We start from the raw sequence: 15807 nt of genomic DNA, 5'->3' as shown, positions 1-15807 counted from the left end.
CGTGGCTGCCGCCATTTTGAGACAACAGCCAGGCCCTGTAGGACCCCTGGCCGGACTGACTGAGCCCTGTCTCCAGGATCCCTCAGCCCAACTGATCACTCCCTGCCTCTGGGGCCCTCACATCGACTGACTGCTCCCTGCCACCAGGACCTCCAGACCAACTGACTGTGCCCTATCACTGGGACCCCAGACCGACTGATTGCACCCGGCCTCCAGGATCTCACAACCACACCAAACACACCGGACCTCCAGGACCCCTGCCGGACCAACTGCATCCCATCTCCAGGACCTCCAGCTGATCACGTCCACCCCTGAGCGCTCCATTTGCCAACACATTTGGAAGCCAGAGCGGCCATCTTGGATAATCCTGGAAGCCGTAGCTCTGATCTTTGGGTGGGGCAAATCCCATCCTGAGATGCCTGCTGGAGGCTTGAAGCTCATTGTCAGGTACTTCTCATGCATCAGGCTACTGAACACTGGGAGGTTTCATTAGTATATGACTGCTATACAGTATATTTTCTTTTTTTTCCTTTTTAAAAAAAATTGTTTTTATTTCTTTACTTTTCTTGCTCTCTTTTCCTTTTGTTTACCTGTTCCCTCAGAGTCTCTTTCTCCCTTTTTTGCACACTAACATTCGATTTCTTTTGATTACACTCTCACCCTTTCTATTTTCTAGAACTTCTGTATATTCTTTTCTTATCCCATTAACAGCCACATTCTACATCCCTCTGCATCCTCTTTGTCCTCCATTAGAAACTGCAGACCTTATTGCAAACCTATTTGTTTTACTGAAGATAATATTTGAACTCACTTTGTTTATTATGACAATTTTGTTATTGTCCCCATAGGGGCTATTTGGTCTAGGATTGCATAGTATCTGATTTGGGCACTGCTAATATTGATCTCCCCTTAAAGAAAAGGTTTGGGAAACCTATAGGGCCACTATAAGCCTATAGGGGGAAATCTGCAATACCCCAGATCTGCACTGCTAGAGGGGAAGATACATGAACAACATGAAAAAACAAGGGAAGAAGATGATCCAAACAAATCTAGATTCTATAGTAATAGAATCCAATGACAATACGTTAGAAGAAATGTCAGAAAAGGACTTCAGATTATACATGATTAAGATGATTCACGAAGCAAAGGATGAGATAAGAGAGCAAATGCAGGCAATGAATGATAATACCAATAAGCTGAAAGAGCACCTGCAGGAAGCAAAAGATCATTTCAACAAAGAGATAGAGATTCTCAAAAAAAACCAAACGGAAAACCTTAAAATGAAGGAGACAATAAACCAAATAAAAAACTCAATGGAAAGCATCACCAACAGACTAGACCACTTGGAAGACACAACCTCAGACAATGAAGACAAAATATTTAATCTTGAAAATAAAGTTGCCCAAACAGAGAAGATGGTAAGAAATCATGAACAGAATATCCAAGAACTATGGGACATCATGAAAAGACCAAATTTAAGAATTATTGGGATTGAGGAAGGCACAGAGATACAAACCAGAGGAATGAACAACCTATTCAATAAAATAATATCAGAAAATTTCCCAAACCTGAAGAATGAAATGGAAAATCAAATACAAGAGGCTTACAGAACACCAAATGCACAGAATCACAACAGATCCACACCAAGACACATTATAATGAAAATGCCTAACATTCAAAATAAAGATAGGATTTTGAAGGCTGCGAGAGAAAAGCATGAGATTACATATAGGGGGAGACCGATACGGATAGCAGCCGACTTCTCAACCCAGACTCTAAAAGCTAGAAAGGCCTGGACCAACATATTTAACATGGTTGCCAACCAAGAATCCTATCCCCAGCAAAACTAACCTTCAGATTTGAAGATAAAATAAAATCCTTCCATGATAAACAAAAGTTTAAAAGAATTTACAAATAGAAAGCCTGCACTACAGAATGTTCTCAACAAAATATTCCATGAGGAGGAAATGAAAAACAACAATGTAGGTCAGCAAAGGGAGGAACTACCTTAGAGGAAAACCACTCAAAGGAGAAACCAAGCCAACTTAAAAACCAAAAATAGGCCAAATGACTGGGAATACAAATTATTTCTCAATAATAACCCTGAACGTTAATGGCCTAAACTCATCAATCAAAAGACATAGACTGGCAGAATGGATTAAAAAGAAAGACCCAACAATATGCTGCCTGCAAGAGACTCATCTCATAGAAAAAGACATCTACAGACTAAAATTGAAAATTCAGATTCTATCTCTGCAGACACATTTTAGGAAAATTAACCTTGTAGCAATTACCAGAGGGATTAGAGAGGAAGAGATAAAGGCCTCCTGTCTAATTCAGAAGGCAGAAGATAGTAAAAACCAAGAGGCCAGAGGATCTAATGAGAGCAAGATTGTGCGAATGTAGAGCGGGGGATAGACTGACGGCCTAGGTGGAATCAGCAAGCAGGAAGGGAAGATGGCTCAGGTTGGAGACTGGGAACATGGTAGTCAGTGCTACCAACTCAGAAGACAGAACAAGCTAACTTGAAGGGAAAGGCAAGAGCTTTGTTTTACTGAGTTTAAGATAACTAAGTTCCAGGGCCTGAGCACTAAAGAGGTACAGCCAGGTAAATGCCATCCTGGTAGAATTCTGGATGACTTCAAGGACTGGCCTGATTATGTTGTTTTGATCAGTTTTCAGAATGACATTTAAGTGGGTTAACAGCAGGGCCCTGAGAACTTTCAATTGTAAAGGTATTTCCACAGTGACAGGTCCACATGGGATTCAACATAGGGTCATACACTTTTCTATTTAAGGTCTCAGGAGGGAGAGATTGGCAGAGATGCTTGTGTGTGTCTCTCTAAGTAAAAGCCTGTCCCTGGGCCATCAGCACAGCCTGGTCTCTTGAGTGTGGTCAAGTATGTAACAAGACTGCAGAACTCAGCCCTGTGCCCGGGGAGTCTTCTATGGGCATTAAATGTTTAGGTAACAATAACCTAGTTAGTAATATTTCATAATTCTCTATAATCAGGAGAAAGGTGTCTTGGAACTATGTAAAAATCTAAATCATTGACTATGTCTAAAAAATGCACTTCAAAGTGTTTTCAGTACATTGCAGAGTTGTGACACTTTATCAAATGGGATCTGTGACTCAATACCTATTATGTGAAATTGGGTTCCTATCTAGTTATATGCAACAATTGTGTTAAAGTGTTTGAAAATAAGTATGCTTTCTTAAATTAGTTGCATAGAAGGTCTACCTTCTTTCACCAGCCTCAATTTGCATCACTTAGGTCTTAGGATCAGGAAAACTGTGTCTCTGGTAGTTTGTTTTTGGCTCATAGGGTCAGTGTCTTATGCCTGCATCTGTTTCTTTCTTTGCTTTGCTTGCTAGGGAGCTCACAGATAAATGTAAGTCCTTCCACTAGCAACTATATTGCAGTTTTGTGGTTAAGAGCCTAATATGAATTCTTGTAGTTCTGGTTTCACATCCTTCTTCTATCATCTACTGTTTTGTGACCTTGGATAAGTTTCTTAACTTCTCTGAGTCTCCCTTTTGTCACCTAAAAAAGAGTAGGATGATAATACTTATCTTTCCATGTTGATGTGAGGATTAAATATGAAAGAACAGATAAAATGCTTACTATGGTACCTGGTATAAAGTAAGGACTCAATATATGAGAGTTATTATTGTTACTTCAATTATTTCTGGTTTCAAATTTTTGTCTTACTTTTTCTCTCTATGGTCTTAAATTGATGAACTTAAAATCCTCATTCCAGCTTATAATCTATCAGAAATTCCTAATTAGTAAAATGCAATTTATTTACTTATTTTTAAAAATGATTTATTTTAGTTGTTGATGGACCTCTATTTAATTTATTTATTTATATGTGGTGCTGAGACTCAAACCCAGGGCCTCACACAGGCTAGGCAAGAGCCCTATCACTGAGCCACAACCCCAGCACAGTAGAGTGTAATTTAAATGGATATATTTTATATATGTATATGTTTTTACATTTAGTCCTTCTATCAATAAAGATGTTAATTCAGAGTTGTATATCCAGAAATTTTAAACTATATACAACTTTTGCTACCAACCCTCAGGAGGCAATTTTAGATTTTTTTAGAATGGAAAAGACTCCCTAGAGAATCTAGGTTTTTCCACCAAACTTTTGTATAACTAGAGGGCAGAGGGCATGGCCTCAAAACACTCAAAGTAAGTAGGCAGTTGCTTTGACTGCTTATGTTCTATCTTTAAAAGTCATGGCATCCTGCTATATAATCTCTATTTTTTAAAAAAATAAAACATTGTATTTACTTCTTTACCATGGAGAAAACAAACTTCAGGGCAGTAGGCCATGCTTCCTTGTAGCCAGTACTGCTGGCTCACCATGGTTCACCTCAGCCTGGGTAGGGCAGATCTAGCTCCAAACTCTCCTTTTCAAAAAACAAGTCAATGGAGGCCCAGAGATACATCGTGCCTTGCCCAAGTCCTCAAGGATGTCATCTCTTATCTATCTCCACAGCATCAGTTCCATGACAGACACCAGCAAGTGCTTTGTTTGCATCATTTTAAAGTCTAGATCCTAGTACTGACAAGCAATGGTGCCAGGACCAGGGCATGTGTGTACACATACAGGTACATGTGTGAGTACACACGGCCATCTAGCACCAATCTCAGTATAGGCAAGAAGTGGTCTATGCAGAGGTGGTCCTGTGGATGTGTGTGCATATGTATGCGAGTGTGTGTATAGACATAAACACATAGGCATGTACTGTAGATGTCAGCACTGCACTGGAAAGGTGGCATGGGACACCTAGGGCTGGTCTTGTGTGTGCTTGCATGTGTGCACATATGTGTGAGTACTTGTGTCTGTGGAGTCAAGTCTCAAGGAAGGAAAGAAAAGGTGATACATCTGGAGGTAGTCTTGTGTGCATGTATGTATGTGAATATACATGTGAGTGTGTATGTACATGTGTGTGCACACATCCAGGCAGATATACTTGCTGACTCTCCAGATTTACTTTGCTTCTGGTTCCATTTTGCCTTCAACTCAAGCTCCATCTCTGCTCAAGAGACTTCTGAGCTCAGCACTAGGGTAAAACTGTATACCTCCTGCACAAGCCAAGCACAATGTGAAGAAATTCCCCAGCAGGGCAAATATAAAGAAACATAATAAGGTAGTGACTCTCCTGCATTTCACCAGTTAGGGGACTCCTGCAGGATCATAGAGAGCTATATTCTCTGCATAATCAATTTGTTCTGGGAAGCTTGCAGGTATTACTGAAATTTAGAGTTAGTGATCACCTCTCAATTGAAAGGGGCAGGTCAGTTGGGAAGGTGGCTTATCCAGGCCCTCATTGTGTTGGGAACGGAGGAGGGATTTGAACTGATCTACCAAACTCCCAGTTATCTCTACAAAACCCTAGAGAGGGGTAGAGCACTTACCTAGCATATCCAAGGCCCTGGGTTCAATCCCTAATACCACAAAAATTTAAAAAATAGGAAAACCATTAGCCTGAGAGAGTACTGGCCATTAGCCACCAAATGTGAAAACACATATCACTGACAGCCAGGCCCCATGAGACATGATGTCCCCATCTCAGATTTTTTTCCCCAAATTATTTCCAGCTGGTAATGGTGGCCAGAAGGCATGCATGATGTACACTAGAAGAGAAGATCCCTTCTGTTGGAAAGATGAGGCTTCTTTTTCACACCCAATGTGCCCTACTTGTAAAATCAGGTTCAAAAGAATTCTAAAGTGTTTCTGAAAAGTAAAAGTTGGAGTCCATATTAAACATGTTCTGGGCTCATAACTCTCCAAGAGCTTAGACCCAAGGAAGGTAAGAGGTATGGGGTCCCCTGAAAAGGCCCTGCAGGAAGCAGGCATGGCACATACCATTTAAGAAGTCTCGCTGTGTTTCTAAGACTTGATTGATGTCCTGCACCCAGGCCTGCTGGATGTCTGAGTTGGCGGCTTGCAGAATGACCCTTTCGGAAGTCTCCCTGTTCATGAGGGCGAATTTACAGGGGTCATTGTCCACATTCTCCTCCAGGACCAAGTAATTCATCTGGAAAAACACAAGTTGATCCTTTTCATGTTGAAGTTGTACAAAATAGGTACCTATTACTGTGCCTCAAAGTTGTTTTATCTCAGGAGAAGTTTCCAAAATTTGTCTTGCATTTATTAGGAAATACTTTGCTTTTTTTTTTTCAGTTGTCAATGAACCTTTATTTTATTTACTTATATGTGGTGCTGAGGATCAAACCCAGTGCCTCACACATGCTAGGCAAGCGCTCTACCACTGAGCTATAGCCCCAGCCCCAGTACTCTGCTTTTGAGGTGGAGGGAACCTGCAGGATCATGCTGGACATCCACCCTTGGCCTGTCACCATTTCTCATGGGTGATCACTGTTTTTCCTTCAGCCCTCTTGCTGGCAGGCTATTAGGCTGAGAGATCTTCGAGGTTCTGGGTCCTCACCACCCCAGGGCCTTGTCTCCAAGAACTTAGCTCTTCCTTTCTGCATACCTGCTGGTGCCCTCACCTTGATGCTCCTTTTGAACATGTAGCCTGGTGTAAGGGAGCCCTTCCGGAGCAGTTCACTGAAGATGACAATCTGCTCGAAGAGGAACACACGCCTCTCTTTGGTCCGGGACTGCATACCAGCATCCAGCTCAATGACATAGAATGTGTCCTGCTGCAGCAGCTTGCCCTGGGCGGTCAGGGTGCCCTATTGGAGGCAGGAGTTAGAAGCCAGTGAGAAGCAGGGAGGTGGACACAGCCCTTTTGGGCCACATGACCTCCCATTCTGGGAACATGGAAAACAGACTGGTACTAAAAGCCTCAGGGCTCTAGTAAGGCTCTGAGTTGGAAGCCACCCACAAGGACAGACTGTGGCCACTTTCCTGTTCACACAGGGCCCAGAGGGAAAGGGAAAGAAGGTGAGAGAACCATTAAAAAACAGCTCCCAGGAAATGCCAGACAAAGATAGAACTATTAGTTAAAAAGGAAGAGGGAATTATCCTGGCCCTTCATGTTTTTTTTTTTTTTTTTATTAAAAATAAGAATAAAAGGTAGGCAACATTAGGAACTAGAAGTGAACTTTCTGTCCTTGCAGCTCTGAGAACTGTGCCTGCCTCTCTTGTGGCATAAGCCAAGGACCTGGGGCACTCTTGCAGCCATGAACTTAGAGCTAACCTGTGACCAAGAGGTGTGAGGCAGGGGCCGGGGAGATAGCTCAGTTGGTAAAGTGCTTGCCTTGCAAGTACAGGGTCTTGAGTTCTATCCCCAGCACCGCCAAAAAAAAAAAAAAAAAAAAAACAAAAACGAGGTGTGAGGCAGGCAGACCCTCAAGTAACCTGACGAGTCAGGCCCCTCTCTCCTCTCTTGATTATTTATGATGGGGAGAGTCTGAGATTTTAGTGTCCTGCTAAGGTCAACAGGTGAAGTTGGGTTACCACAGATAGACTCTATATCAGATGGGAGATACTTCTCTGGGCCCTGTGATTCTTTGTCAGATGTCTCCAGCTATCAGGCCACATGCTACACAGCTGAAGAGGTAGAGTGTATTTGGTTTGCTAGCTTCTAAAGAGATTTTCAAAGACACTGTCAAAGGGAATATGCTCAACTCAGTAAGTCACCACAGAAGCCTGCAACAAAAAGACCCTGGCATCTGAGACAAGTCAGCGTGCTCTGTGTGTGCTTTTTCTCAGGTGACACTTTTACCCTCTAGTGCAAACACGTGGGCCATTCTCTGCACTCAGTGCCTTATTCCAAACATGACCTGGCATGGGGGTCATTTTTCTTTTGTGTTCCTGAGAAATGCCTGCCCTCTGCTTGGCTTCTTACTGCCAAGGTCAGCAGCCAAACAGGCTTATCTCTACCCTGGTCCAAAGTTAATATTAAGCCAGTGACCAGCTAGCCAGGAAAGCTCTAAAAGCTCTATTAATATTACACAAGAACCTGATCATGAGACAAAGGCAGCCAATGCTGAAGAGAAAGCCAGAGATTGGAGAGGGAGGGAATTAGAAGAGGGGGATCCAGCTTCTCCCAGTCCCAAGCCAAGGACTCAGGGAGGAGATATATATTTACTATCCTTCCCAATTAGCTGAAGGAAAGCAAAGCAGATTCTCTGCAACTTTATGGAAACAGGACAGTGCTGCTTGATTTCAAAGAGAAAAGAACTGCATGCTCCTGTGTGTGGCCTTATGTGGACACGGGAAGGCTCACTCGGGTCAGACAGCACAATCAGATGCCATTCCTCCAGAGACCCAGAAAAAAGTAAGTCAGACTCCTGTTCAGAAAACAGGAGCTTCAAGATCCAAGAGCAAAAGGGATTACTTGGTTCATCCAGAATAGCCTCATACTTGGCATAATGCCAAAGGAGAAAGTATAAAAGTCCATCCAGTATGACGAAAGAGAAGTCACACACAAATGCAAGAGTGTATTTCTGCTGAGTAACCCTGCATAAGCTAAGAGCCCAGGTCTACCTTGGAGAGACCAGAAACTATGAAAATGGACAGCAACAGAGACCCTCCACCTAGTTCCTATCACAATCAATCATGGGAACCAGACAGGGACACACAGGAGAAGGAGGACAAGACACTTTGTCCCAAGAACGTCATGAGACCAACTCACTCACCCAAACATGAACATAGCACCTCCTAAATTAACTTATAACACCAGATTATTTGTACCATTTTATCTATTATGATTTAGCTGGGGAGTGGGGGTTGGGGGGATCATTTATTAGTTCTCTCAACTTCCAAGAATCCTTTTTCTACAAAAAAGGAATAATGAAAACTTAAATTTTACTGGAAAAAGGATTAGAAACCCCACCTTTTTCCAGGGAAATCAGCAACTACTAGGTGCAGTCAATAACTGTGTTGGTTATAATTTTATCATATTAATATTCAAAACACATTATGTTTAATTTATGAGATTTGGAATCAACTATTAACAGTCATTTATTAAGTATAAATTAGGAAAGTCAATTTGTCTTCAAATGTTCATTGATAAGGGCTGAACTGTGGCTCCTTCTGCCCCCAATTCATAGGTTGGAGTCCTGACTCCCAGGACCTCAGAATGTGACCTTACTGGGAAATGGTGTCTTTATAGAGGTAATCAAGTTGAAGTGAGGTCATCAGTCTGACCCTAACAGAGACCTGCCTAGTGGATGTGAAGACATGGGGGAATGCCTTGTGAGCACGGCAGAGGCCTCCACAAGCCAAGGGGAAGGGCAGGAACAGGTCCTTGCCTCATGGTGCTCAGTAGGAAACACCTCTGACAACAACTTGACTTCAGACTTCCAACTCCAGATCGGTGCATATAAATTTCTATAGTTTAAGTCACCCAATTTGTAGCACTTTATTTTGGCTGCCGTAGCACAGCTGTGTGCTCATTTATCCTTGGGACATCTGGCTGTTTTCCTTAAGACATGGTTCTTCTCTTCAAAGTTCAGAAATGTGTCCTGAGATGTTAGAATTGGAAATGTTCAGTGATCTAAAAATCCAGTCACTACCTAGATCTGTTTAACAGACCCACCCTCTAAAAAAAGATGAACACTGTTCATTTTCCCACTTAGGATCCATGCCCATCACATATCCTGCTATCCCCTGTACCTCATATTCTCAGTCAAGAAGGAAGAGGGAAGAGATCATTGCCAGGTTCAGTTATGAAGAACTTTTGGTCTTTCTAAATTCCTCAGAATTCTGACTCCAGTTTGCTCAAGAGCTCTATTTCTGCCCTTATCTATGGGCTTCCTACATAGATGCATCTTCCAGGCCTGTGAACCAGAGGGGCCCAGGCAGAGGCAGCAAAGGGAAGAGGCCTCAGTACTCAGCAGGACTCCCACCCAGAAGAGAGAGGGCTGGAAGCATTCCTAAGGGCTCACCTCAAAGCCCTGCAGGCGTCCCAGATTCATCATGTCATTGCAGCGTTTGGGAACAAGGCACATTAACTCCACAGCTTTCTGCAGGAAAGAACAACAGTCACTCAGGAGAGAGAGCAGCCTTCAGGCAGGAGGCTCACTGCGATTCAGGGCGGGAAGACGGGGGCCTCGCCTCTTGTTAGTGCCTTTATTCTAGGAAAGCATGTGGTCCTTGCTGCCTACTCTCAGGAGACCATGGGGGCTTTGTTTAGATGGGAGTTGTTGGTCATCAGTGCAGGGGCTCCATGTCAATCACCCATGTGGGGGCAATGTTGCCTCATCCATTCTTTTCCCATCTCCCTGCTTTTCCCTCCTCATCTTTTCTTTCTTCTCTCTGTTGCTCTCTGATAGCCCAAGTAACAGCTTAGCCTGGCTTGAGAAACGCTGGAGATTTTGACCTCAAATAACCTGCCAGAAAGGCTGCAACCTCTCTGGCTTAAAATAATCGCCATGGTGACACAAAGGACTTCACTTAGGGGGTAATCCTTGGAGTGGAGGTGGGGCAGTGAAAGTGGAATATTTATATTTATATTTGAGAGTCAAATAGTACTTGGATTTGTAGATAAGTTGCAATTTCACCCACTCTCTGGAGGAAGTTAAAGGGGGCCAATACCACCCTTCCCTACGACAGATCTCCTGCAGCCATAATGAGAGCAGCAGCAGGCTAAGCGCTAGGCTGGCCCAGGACAGCATTCTTGAGTTCTGGAAAACAACACTCTGCTCATTAACTAGCCATTCCTCATGCTGCTGAGTGTGAGAGGAGTTGGCCTGGACCCTTGGTTCTCTGGACACAATCTTTTCCCTTCAGAGTCCTAATGCACTCCCTAAGAACAGAAAGCATTACAAGCAGAAAACTCACCTCGATATCTGAACACTCCAAACCAGCCTTCTCACTGTATCTCAGGAAGTCCTAGCAAGGAGGGGAAGGAAGCAGGGAAGGGTCCAGGGAGGGGTGTGATCAGTTAGTAAAATGGTCAGAGAGCTATAAAAAAAAACTTATTGCAAAAAGGCAATAACACCCCCCAAAGACTTTCCTTCTCAGCAGAGGTGACAATGGTCTGCCGTGGCTGAGAAATGAAATTCTGAGTTATTCTAGATGTAATGACAAAGAGAAGAACAACCCCCAGTACATTTAACATTTTAAAGTTAGGGGAGGTGGAAAGGGAGGGAGGGAGGGAGGAAAGTGGGGGATGACACAGGATGAATGGGAGGAAGGGAAGTCCAGTATTTCCCAGTTAGTCTCAAATTCCATAGGGAAAAAAAAATCAAGTCAAAGTATTATTTAAAATAAAATAGGATCAACTTTTAGGTATCACTCATCTAAGGTTTCCAGGGCCTTGCTCTTTCCTTCTTTTCTTACTTGTCTTCCACTCTGATTTTGTGTCATCATTTTTTTAGTTTTTAAAGGTATCAAGTCAGTGAGAGAAAGTGAACTGGAAAAAAATCAAGGAACATCTGACTTAAAGGGCAGAAACAAGAGCTGTGCAAATCACCTGGGGGCAAAGCTGACAGAGTAATACAGCAGACAGAGAAAAGTCTGTGCCTGCAAAGCCCTGCCTGCCCACCAGTTCACAGCCCTCAGGAGAGAGTGAAGGAGGCAGAGCCCGCGCTCCACTGCCCACTGGCTGCACCTGAGGAGATGCTTCTCCAGCCCTGGCCCAGGCTCCCAGCGTCTTACCTTGAGGAGCAGCTGGTATTTTGTTATTCTCTGAATGGGCTTGATGAGGAAGTCGCTAAGCGTCAGCCTTTGATTTAGCTCCTGCTTTACCTCCTAAAACACAACAGATCTGTTAGAAAGAAAGGAACCCAAGAACTGGGTGCTCTGGGTCAGGGTTCTGACGCATGGATCACAGGTCCTCATGTTTTCCAATAAAGTTTAAGTATCTTCACATCAGGAAAAAGGTAGAATTGTCTACAGGTCTGCTCCTTTGTTAGGAATACCACATCACACAGGCCACCTTAGCCTTCTTGTCTGGCTACTGTGCTTTCATGGCAAGTACTGTCACACCTGGATCCTCTCGCCAGTCTTGGGAGAGAACCAGGAAACAGGTTCTCTCACCTCTATATAGCAGTCAGGCAAGAAGGGCTGCCCCAAGACAGGCCCACACGGCTGCACCTGATCTCTAAACACCAGTAAGCGTTCCTTCCAAGAGAGGGCGCTGCCTCTCCACCAACAAAGTCAATCCTTCCAGGCTCCAACCTCTGGGAACAGGGAACAGAAGCTGAGACTACCTCAACCAAGGGAAGGGCCTCAGCAAGCAGTTCCAGGGGGCCATGTGGAGGAACGTGGGCACAAGCTGCTCTGAAGTACTAGGGAAGGACCAGAGTTTCCAATCAGTCTGTTTTGGAATCATTCTGCGAACGAAAGCTCCTCATGCAGTCCACAGATGGGGCCACCTTAGCTCCTTGCAAGCAAAGGTGCTCATGGGAACTGAGCTAAGCAGCTAACGGCTCTGTTGAGGTGGTGTCCCCTATGGGTGGAAGATGGCTGGTGCTTCTGAATGTGGCTGTCTTGGCCTGAGTTTTCCCTGGCCATTCAGCAAAGCCTGAGCAGCTCACCTCAAAGTAGGCATCATACTCAGCTACGATGTACTCCGAGCGTGGCTTATTCTGGCAGTACCACACGTAGATGTGCAGCTTCCGTTCCTGACAAAGCACAGGGAAAGACAGGGAATGCAATAGTCAGGCGTCTTGTGCCTTGTGCTCTGAGTGCTGAGCTGGTCTACACACAGAGGGGAGGACAAAGGAGGGGTCCACACCTGGGGAGCACTGAGGCAGTTAGGAAATGAGGTGGGTCAGAGCCCACTTCCACATGGCCAAGAAGGTTTCAGAAAAAAAAAAAAAAAAAAAAAAAAACCTCAGAGACCAGTAAGAAGGAAGGCGAATCCAGGAAGAGCAGAAGAAAGAAGGATTTTGAAAATGAATGGGGAGGAGACCAGTGTGTCACTCACATGTTTAATAAAGAGCTGGGCCAGTCTGTCTTGCTCTTGGATACATTTTTCCAGTTCAGCCAGAAAAAAACTAAAAGGAGAAAGGGCATAAGAGGAAGAGGCCACACTACTCAGAAGGTTTTTATCTCTCAATGAGGAGAAAAATGACAGGAGAGTCCCCTCAAACCCTGCCCCTTATATCAGATGCAAGAAGAGGACTCTAGACTCCAGGATTTCCCAGGACACCCTGACCCTCAGGGCATCAAGGACACTTACTCCTTATGCCAGTCATAAATCTGGTGAATGTTCCCAAACACGATTTTATCCTTCCCTCGCATATCCTCAGGGACGCCCTTCTCTTCTATCCTCTTCATGAAGCCCTGCAGGGGAGAGGCAGGAGTTACAAGAGGATGCTCCTGAAAAAGTGCCTGGGCCAAGGCCACCTGCAGCATCCAGTCAAGTCCGCGCTTTGTGTGAGTCTGAGGGCGAGGCTGCTGCAGCTTCTCCTATTCAGCCAGGACTCTGCCTGCAAAATGAGAGTCAAAACCGTAGGAAGTTTCTGGGTGCCTTTCTTTGTCTCAGTGGTATAGCACATGCCTAGCATGCACCAGGCCCTGGGTTGCCTCCTCAGCTCTGCCAAAAAAAATAAAAAAAGAAAGAAAAGAAAGCTGAACAAAGAAGAAAACAATCCTCTTTCCCTTTCCTACCTCCTTAACTCAAGTTAATTATATTTTTTTAGACTCAGAACTAGACACATATGGCCTATAAGTAAGTCATACACGTTAAAACTTTAGGCTCTGTAGAATGCATTCATATGTCATCTCATTTCAGCTGTAAAATCAGGTTGTGAGGTTGTACAGGCAGCATGTTGCCCCCTTGGACAGACTGAAAAACAAAAACAAAACCAAAAAAACAAAACCCAAGGCACCCATGTTACATGACTTTTAATTGTACCACTGATGTCTGACTTGCCTGGATTTCAGTCTCTCAGTCTCCAGATTCCCAAGGGGGAGAATGACTTTTCCATAAATTAGAATTCAGGTGTTCTCTATGCCAGGTTAGTCTCTTTATCCAAGGCTCAGGATTGGCAAATATAGAGCCCTCTGTCAGCACAGTTCATAGGATGAAGACTTACAGGGCAACTGTTAGGAGCCAGCAGGCAATTCAGATATTAAGAATTCAATTTTTAGACTTCCTATTCTTTCTCTTAAGATGATAAACAACCGGGCTCTAAATTATCCGTTTACTTCTTTTAGGCTTTGTCTTCCAAGTGTCTGAGTCCTCAAAGTTAATCCCCATGGAGCTGGAGCTGTTGTATTTATTACCAATTTGATTCCTAACTGTTGACCTGTCACTCTTGCTTATGCTTGCTTATGGGCGGCTTTTTCTTTGTCTGTCTCCTTGGTAGCTATTCCTCCTTAAACTCTAAGGAAATGTGTAAGCTGCAAGAGTCCACTCAAAGTGACCCGATTCCAGGATGGTCAAAACTCTGAAGAATATATGTTCACATAAGGAAACATCCAACAGCCTCTTAAGACCATAACTTGGTCACCCCAAAGGAGGTGAAATGGATGCAGCTCTAACCAAGAGGCTCCCCAAATGCTACAATATTTGGGCTGTTACCTCCCTCTAAATATTATAAGCGTTTTAAGGAGACAAGAAAAAAGTGCCTACAAAAACTTGTCTAGGCGTCCGGGAGGAAGGAGGGCGCGCGCACGCGCGCGGGACTTTTAAGCTTGGACCCGGGGAAACTGGTTGACATGAGTCTCTCGGTGGACAAATACCGGCCGTGCTCCTTGGGGCGACTGGACTATCACAAGGAGCAGGCGGCCCAGCTGCGCAACCTGGTTCAGTGTGGTGACTTTCCTCACCTGTTAGTATATGGACCATCAGGTGCTGGAAAAAAGACAAGAATTATGTGTATTCTACGTGAACTTTATGGTGTTGGAGTGGAAAAGTTGAGAATTGAACATCAAACCATCACAACTCCATCTAAAAAGAAAATTGAAATCAGCACCATTGCAAGTAATTACCACCTTGAAGTTAATCCCAGTGATGCTGGAAATAGTGACCGGGTGGCAATTCAGGAGATGTTGAAAACAGTGGCACAGTCACAGCAACTTGAAACAAACTCTCAAAGAGATTTTAAAGTGGTGTTACTGACAGAAGTTGATAAACTCACCAGAGATGCTCAACATGCTTTGCGAAGAACCATGGAAAAATATATGTCCACCTGCAGACTGATCTTGTGCTGCAATTCTACATCCAAAGTGATACCACCTATTCGCAGTAGATGCTTGGCAGTTCGAGTGCCTGCTCCCAGCATTGAAGATATTTGTCATGTGTTATCTACTGTGTGCAAGAAGGAAGGTCTGAATCTTCCTTCACAACTGGCTCACAGACTTGCAGAGAAGTCCCGTAGAAATCTCAGAAAAGCCCTACTTATGTGTGAAGCCTGCCGAGTACAACAATATCCTTTTACTGCAGATCAAGAAATTCCTGAGACAGATTGGGAGGTGTATCTGAGGGAGACGGCAAATGCTATTGTCAGTCAGCAGACGCCTCAAAGGCTCCTTGAAGTTCGTGGAAGGCTTTACGAACTTTTAACTCATTGTATTCCTCCTGAGATAATAATGAAGGGCCTTCTCTCAGAACTTTTGCATAATTGTGATGGACAACTGAAAGGGGAAGTGGCCCAGATGGCAGCTTATTATGAACATCGTCTACAACTGGGTAGCAAAGCCATTTATCACTTGGAAGCATTTGTGGCCAAATTTATGGCACTTTATAAGAAGTTCATGGAGGATGGATTGGAAGGCATGATGTTCTGATTTCAGTTAGTAATTCTCCAAATATTTCTTAGTATCTGCTTTTATTCATAATTTATATTAGAAGAGCTTTGTGTAGAATAAACTGATTTTACTTAAAAAAAAAAAAAAAGAAAAAAGTGCCTACATATGACA

At 43.8% G+C, this 15807-nt stretch overlaps 2 protein-coding genes across 26 annotated transcripts in view; one reads left to right on the top strand and one right to left on the bottom strand.

Moving 5' to 3' along the window:
- KALRN (kalirin RhoGEF kinase) overlaps nt 1-15807 on the bottom strand; it is a 647130-nt gene that overhangs the window by 48610 nt on the left and 582713 nt on the right. For all 25 annotated transcript variants that reach the window (XM_079156104.1, XM_079156093.1, XM_079156099.1 and 22 more), the window contains 8 exons: nt 13121-13224; nt 12866-12935; nt 12474-12560; nt 11593-11685; nt 10774-10824; nt 9879-9956; nt 6531-6716; nt 5884-6055 (listed from right to left, as the gene is read on the bottom strand). In XM_079156104.1, coding sequence (XP_079012230.1) covers nt 5884-6055; nt 6531-6716; nt 9879-9956; nt 10774-10824; nt 11593-11685; nt 12474-12560; nt 12866-12935; nt 13121-13224 — 841 coding nt within the window. The remainder of the gene's footprint in view (nt 1-5883; nt 6056-6530; nt 6717-9878; nt 9957-10773; nt 10825-11592; nt 11686-12473; nt 12561-12865; nt 12936-13120; nt 13225-15807) is intronic.
- Nucleotides 14530-15768, top strand: LOC306671059 (replication factor C subunit 3-like). Its single transcript, XM_079156268.1, has one exon. The coding sequence runs from the start codon at nt 14605-14607 to the stop codon at nt 15673-15675; it is 1071 nt and encodes a 356-aa protein (XP_079012394.1). The 5' UTR covers nt 14530-14604; the 3' UTR covers nt 15676-15768.

Source organism: Sciurus vulgaris (genome assembly GCF_902686455.1).
Source record: "Sciurus vulgaris genome assembly, chromosome: 10".
NCBI lineage: Eukaryota > Metazoa > Chordata > Mammalia > Rodentia > Sciuridae > Sciurus > Sciurus vulgaris.
The sequence above is the reverse complement of the archived record's forward strand: the minus strand, read 5'-3'. Positions and strand labels throughout refer to the sequence as shown.

Bases quoted from the DNA above. Each gene is read 5' to 3' on its own strand.
- LOC306671059 (XM_079156268.1), top strand. From the start codon at position 14,605: ATGAGTCTCTCGGTGGACAAATACCGGCCGTGCTCCTTGGGGCGACTG.